At 33.2% G+C, this 6923-nt stretch overlaps 1 protein-coding gene across 1 annotated transcript; it reads right to left on the bottom strand.

The window, feature by feature from the left end:
* Positions 1-1737: 1737 nt before the first annotated feature.
* Positions 1738-6645, bottom strand: LOC112711272 (protein SIEVE ELEMENT OCCLUSION B). The gene is made up of 7 exons (XM_025763882.3): positions 6370-6645; positions 6157-6249; positions 5558-6003; positions 5251-5345; positions 4890-5020; positions 3108-3572; positions 1738-2528 (listed from the first exon to the last, which is right to left on the bottom strand). The coding sequence occupies exons 1-7, from the start codon at positions 6571-6573 to the stop codon at positions 1947-1949; spliced, it is 2016 nt and encodes a 671-aa protein (XP_025619667.1). The 5' UTR covers positions 6574-6645; the 3' UTR covers positions 1738-1946.
* Between the last annotated feature and the right edge of the window lie 278 nt (positions 6646-6923).

The following is a 6923-nucleotide window of genomic DNA, read 5'->3' as shown; positions in this document are numbered from 1 at the left end:
TTTCATCATATCTTGCATAACACTAGCAGTCTAACACTGTAACTTCAAACTACACTATGCACACTCTATAAATTTAATGTTTACAAGAAAAAAAATTCTCAACTTGTTCTCAACCAATTCATACTCGGAAAACTAATACCTATGTCTCTCAACTAGTTATCGTCTTCGACGGATCCCATGAATCTAGACAGCAAGTCTAATTTGTTAAGACCCGTCGTCATCATTGTCATCTCCCTCCTCCTCTATCCTATCATCTCCATGACCACATTGTCCACCACTCCAATCTCTTCCTTCAACTTCTTCTCCAAACCAATGTTCAGTAATCGCTTCAGTTTTCATATGAGTGGCAACGGCGACATTGCTCGTTGTACTGATAGCTTGGATACGAGGTCGAAGCTGTCTGCCAACTTGGACTCTGGAAAAGAAGGAATGAAGCACTCGATATATATTTTAAATGAGAATTTCCATATGATTTCGAAGGAGAATCTTCTCATGATGTTCTAATGTCCAACAATTTATATTGCTTGCCGAAGAGTGGAGAAAGGCGTGCCCTTAGAGTAGTTGTGGAACTTGGTTTTGAGGATGTCGTGGACATGTCGGGGTTGGAGGTGATGTTATCGAAGACGTGGAAGTGGATGCTTTTGATGGGTGAAGTGCAGAGGAGATGGATGTACCAGTCACAAGAATTTAGGATGTGTGTGGTCCATGACATGTTGAGGTAGGTGCGGCACGTGTGACAATTATACCATGGCTTAATCTTAGAGTTAAAGAGGAGGAAGAAAAAGATGGAAAAGAAGACTATGAAGGTGAAGAAGGAGAGTATGAATGTTAGTGTTATGCGAGATATGATAAAAATTGGGGAAGAACAGTATCGTTTTCGAATAAAAGGGTCAGGGATTATTTTGTCCCTTGTTAGAATTGTCAGGGACCATTTTGTTCCCTGTTAGAGTTGTCAGGGACTAATTTGTCCTCCGTTAGAGTTAACGGAGTAAAGGACCTAAGTGACTGACGGAATTAATTGTTAGGGACCAATCGAGTAATTAATTTTAGTTGGGGATTAAAGTGTCCAGTCTGAAATTCTTTGAGAACCAAAATATGTATATACTCTTTTTTTTTTTTTTAGTTTACTTTTTCATCATGAGAAGTGAGAAACATTTTCTTTTTTAACTTTTTGTGGTGACGTTTTTCCTCCGGGTGAATGAACTTAGATATTAGCCTACAGTTTAGCGTAGTTTAGGTGTTTTTTAAAGGGTACATAACTTATAATCTTTAGTTCTATTTTAGCTAAATTTTATCTGACATGTTAATTAATGTAAAGTTAAAATTTGTGGAAGACAATAAACATTTGAATGAGCCATAATTTAATTAACAACAATGCTAGGAACCAACTCTATATAAGCCAAGAATCAGTCAACTGATAAATTAGAAGCACCGATAACTTTAACCGGATGTTGCTATTGATAGGCATACGGATGTTTCTTTTTCTTGTAAATTGGATGATTTTGGATATGATTTCTATGTTTCATGTGTTACGCATTAATAAAACATAATTAATTATATGGAACCAACTAATAAATGATCAAAGCATCTGTTTCGTGATTCTCTCCTATCACTAGCATATCTTCTCTCATGTTTTAAACGTGGTCAACAATAATTTAAAAAATAAATTAAATTATAAATTAATAAAACTAATTATAATTAATTATGTTATTCCATTCTTGACTGATTATTAGTTGGTTTCATATTAATTTCCTTTAATTAATACCCATAAAGAGATTACATGCATCTAAGATAGCAAACTCACACAGAGAACCCGTAACTTTTATTTCATCTGATGAGTGATCATCAGATAGCAGTAACTCAAACCTCTATCATATAGTAGTTAACACCCACAAATCAAAACCACCGGAATCATTATCTTGATGAGTCTCTTTCTCTCTTTCTCTCTAGTGAATAGCATTGGTAGTGGTACTCCCATTGTGGCAGCACTTGTAACTGATGTAAATCTCCATAGTATTGGGGCAATCAGGGCACTTTATAGTCTCCGGCAACTTGCCGGCGACGTTAGGAATCTCAAGGTGGGAGCATCTATGAGTAGTGCGCACTATCTTCTCATGATACTCCTTCAACGAGAACTCAAACCCTTTCTTCACCACAACCTCCTTCCACTTCTCAAACTCCGCAACCGTCTTCAATATGGTGCTCCCGTGGCCACTGAGGACCACGGAGGACCCTTTGCTGAGTAGGGCCCACCCAGTCTCGTTCTTGTAAGAGAGCATCTTCTGCACTTCTTTGGTTACCGCATCATCGACGGTCTTGTGAGCCTTGGTCACGAACAAGCTTTCTATGCCGCTCCAAAAGCGGCTTAGGAAGTTCTTGTCTTCTTTCTCAACGTTGAAGAGTTCGACGGTGATGTTTGCTTGCTTTATGGTGGCGTCGTTTGTGAGGGCGCTTGCGTATTTTGTGAACTCTTGGATCCACTCTTTGTCTTTGCCTCCATAGAAGAATATGTACTTTTGCTCTTTGATCTGCTTTTCATAAGAGTGTCTTTGTCATTAAAAAAAATATTATTAAAAAATCAGAAGAAGTAACTAATTTTTTATTTTTTATTATTAATTTAGTTTTAATTATAAAATTATTTTTTTAATTCTTATTTTGTGGAGGATTTAGAGTTTGGAGTTAATATTTAGGATTTAAAAATTAAAATTTAAAGTAAGAAATAATTTTTAAAAAATTAATTGATATTAATTAAAAAATTAAATTCTTAATTGAACTCAATAAAAATTCTTCTATGTTATTATTTTAAAAAAATAGCTTTTTAAAGCTAATTCTAATGTCAAATAGTGTTTAGATTTAAAAGACAAAATAATGAATGGATAAAAGTTTTAATTAGTTAATAAAAAATATTATGTAAAAAAATTATTAAATTAGTCATTATATATTTATATATAAATATATATTATTTAATTTATTTTTAGTATATATTTTATACGAATAACTGATGTGTTGATTAATGTATTATGTAAATACAGCATGATTTTTAATTAATTAATCAAATTGGAAATATTCTAATGGATTGTGCGTATACATGAAGCATGTACACTTACCCAAGATTCTAGGATGGGGTTCCTAGTGTTGGAAACAACAGAGTTAACCCAATGAACTTCGTTGTGAATCCTCTCTTCATCGGATTTTGTAAAGGGGAATGCTTTGATTCCATAAGCATGAATCAAATGGAATGCGTTTGTGTGAAGCACCTTTGATTGAGTGCTTAACACAACAACCATGGGCTTCTTCTTGAATTGCCACTCTTCTTTAATGTACTTGTACCCTGTTATTATTCCAAATTGTTGCACCACTAACCATGGCATCTTGATTTTTAGAGAATCAAATTTCTTGCGTGCCTGCTCATTCCACTCCTCCACAATTGGAATCCACACAATCTTGTATTGGTCGTTGGTTTTGATTGAATAATCATAAACGGGTTTGAGTATTGAAATTTCTTCTTCGGTGATGTCTAGAGTGGAGATGAACAGGTACACGTTCTTCTTTTTTAGCACACTGATGTCAACCTATACATATCGCAACAAATTATTTATATTGATGAATAATAAAAATTAATTAAGGATCACAAAAGCAAGGATATGCGCAATAATTGTGTCCAGTGTGCTGGAGGAATTTACGTTAAAATCTCTAGAAATATATAGTTTTCTGGTCTCTTCTGAAGGTTATTTATTTTGTCTACACCGTATAGGATAATGAACTTTACCTATATAGAGTATATGAGTGTATGCCACAGGATATGGATATGTGTATATACTATATAATAGAGCCTAAGTAATACAAAGGTAAGGATATAAATATTAAATAATAAGAAAACATCATTTATGTCCAATTATATACCATACATTGCAAAAAATTAATATAATAAATAACACTAACATAAAAATATAAATACAAAATTAAGAAATAAAAGATATTAACATTAATTATCTAAACAGCATGTATGTGAATATTTATTAAATTATTATACAATCATCATTGATATTCATATAAAAATTTAAAGACAATAAAGTAAGAAACTATAATAAGGAGGTACACCTTATATTTTAGGGGGAGGGGGCAGTAAAGAAATATATACTTTTGCTTTATACTCACTCTATTGACTTTTTTGGCGTTATTGTTATCATGGCCACTTTATTCATAAGTGGGGTCAAACTCAATTTTAAGTGCGTTGATTTTAGAGTACGGGCATTAACCTAATAATTTTGGATCGAATAACTTTTGACCTAGTGACATGTATGGTCATTTTCACCGAGATGAAGCAACTCATCCATCCACGTCACTTGTCCATCGCATCAAAGAATTAAGGAAAAAATTTTGCTATTATACGTGTACATAGTTTTATATACACATAAACGTAAAGCTGTCACACATTTTCTTAAGGAATACTTGTGTAAAACTCGCGAGGGCCATTTATGAATCTATTATAAAAAAATTTTTGTTACATATTCAATGTTATTAATACTTGTAATTTATGAGTATCAAAGATTTCTTTTCTATAAACATAAAATTCCACTATAAAATTTAAACGCTCATCATTTGGTACGTACGACAAATTTAAAGAGGGGTAACTCTATTTGTGTAGGAGGCTAGGAGAGAACAATCCATAAATAAGAACTAATGTTTACACTTTGTTCCGTAAATTACTTTTTATATTTTTTCTCAATTACTTTTAATATTAAAAATAAATAAAAATGCTAGAAATTAATATTTTATTATAAAAAGTAAAAAAAGTTTTGATATTAATTTAAATATAAGACAATCATAATAAGAACAACCACTTGACATTTTTTTTAAATATACATAAAGATGATATAACTACTAACCGTGGTCTTGGTGGCACCATCAAACAGTGGCTGTGGGGCATCGTTTGCGAAAATCAGGAACTTAATCACCTCTGTTATTTCAGTGGGGGTTTTGAACATTTTCCTCAGCGATTGGATGTATTTTGCCTCATCTGAAATTAAAGATACAAGCACAACATATAAATCATCTAATTTGCTTCTTATTCACAGCTCCAATAATAATCCTTTTTCCCTCCTAAAAAGAGTGAATTCAGCTTAAGATATTGTATGGAATTGGAATATTTTAAAAGATAATAAAAGAAATTTTACTTTTAATGTTAATTCTAAGAAAAATCTTAAAAAAATGAAAAATAATCGTTATATGTGGTATTGGTATACTTACTTATCTGCTGTCTGCACAGCGTGATTTGCTTCCTCAATTTGCTGAGGATGATATTGATCTTTTGACCATAGTGGGACAGTTCTTGTTTGTGCTCTCTAAAGAAATCAACATATAAACCAATAGGAAAAAAATAAATCAAATCTTGTCCTATAAAGTGTGACCATCAGGTATTACCTATATTTATTTATCATAAATTATATCCATGTGCTAATTAAATTGCATGCAACTAGTCTTCTTGTCAATAGAAATAGAGTTTATTAGAGTTTGGTGGGGTTTAGGTAATTAATTAAAATAAATAATTACTTACGATTCAGTGGTGAGGCAATCAATCTGAGTAACAATTGCAACTATGGTGATGATGGCCCAATACACATCAACAGGAATTTGCTCAACGGCAGGCTCCAAATCAGGCACATCCTTGTGATCATAAGTGGAGAGCTTCTCCAACTCAAAGACCAACTCAATCACTTGCAATGTTGTTTTCACCAAATTGTTTAGCTCAATGATGGCTTGCCGGTGCTTTTGCACCGCCGCAGGCCTTGCCAATAGCGGTACTCTTTTCAGTATCGCTATTGACTTGGCCAAAAGATCTACTGGCTGCTGTTGAGCCAGCAGCCAAAACTCGCCGTATTCGAGAGAAAAGGCGGCGAGAGTGAGAACCGCTTTTGCATCCCACTCATAGTTTGAGAGCTTGTTGAGGATGGCTAGTGTGGTCTTGTGAGCAATTTCCTCACCCGGTGGCTTGCATGACATCTGTTCCATGGTATATAATTATTATAGTAGGTCACTATATTTTCATATTTTTATATTTTAATCTAATTCCAACTAAGTAGTAAGATTTTAGCTTTTATTTTGCTGTTTATTTAGTTAATACTGTAATTAAGTAGTTTAATTTTGGATTATGACCTCCGAGGAAATCTGCTTGAGGGTACAAAGTGGTGAGTTGAAATTGGGCTGGGGGGTTTTGTCATCTATGTTCTCCACGCTTGCTTGGGAACCCTGTAAAAATTTATTTACAAGCGTTTATAAAAATAACAAAATTAGTATGAGAAGAGGACAATGGAAGAGAGAACATATATAAAACAAATTAATAATAAATTATAATATATGAATCTAAACCTGAACAACATTGTCAACAATTTGTGTTGAGCGTCTAAGGGTGTTTTCAACTAGGGTGAAAAGTGAGTCCACATCAAACTTGGTGTCAGTGTGGACATGGGTTGTGTAAATCTGCTCCAAGATTTGCTCATCGGACATGGTTAATGGGTTGTGCTCATTCTCACCACCACCAATTTGGAGCAGAGATTTTAGTGTGGCAGACATTTTAAGGTTTTTTGGGATTATCGGAGATATGATACGAATTGGTGTTTAGTTCTGCTGTTGTAGATGGTACTCCGAAATCCTATGGTATTTATAAGATGAAAAGATGTTATTCTTTTTAAATTACTTTTAAGATAATTTTCAAGGGGGCCAATTCGGTGGAGACTTGTGTATTGAGGGAAAAAATTTTGGATCTAGAGTTCTAATATCATATCATGGTACCATTCATTTCAAAAGTTCCAGCTGATGAAAAAAGGTAACACTAATAATTATATCTCTAATATTTCTTAAATCTCAATTATACATATTATTGTATAAATATTTCATTGGCTCCTCATACTTTCTCATTCTTT

This window comes from Arachis hypogaea, chromosome 9 (assembly GCF_003086295.3).
Source record: "Arachis hypogaea cultivar Tifrunner chromosome 9, arahy.Tifrunner.gnm2.J5K5, whole genome shotgun sequence".
Lineage (NCBI taxonomy): Eukaryota > Viridiplantae > Streptophyta > Magnoliopsida > Fabales > Fabaceae > Arachis > Arachis hypogaea.
Note: the sequence above shows the minus strand (reverse complement) of the source record. Positions and strands in the feature narration are given on the sequence as shown.

Excerpts from the sequence above, each read along its gene's own strand:
- LOC112711272 (XM_025763882.3), bottom strand. The coding sequence starts at position 6,573 with ATGTCTGCCACACTAAAATCTCTGCTCCAAATTGGTGGTGGTGAGAAT. Across the intron at positions 6,250-6,369 it reads TTGTTGACAATGTTGTTCAG|GGTTCCCAAGCAAGCGTGGA; the intron begins GTTTAGATTCAT and ends AAATTTTTACAG. Across the intron at positions 3,573-4,889 it reads ATGGTGCCACCAAGACCACG|GTTGACATCAGTGTGCTAAA; the intron begins GTTAGTAGTTAT and ends CGATATGTATAG.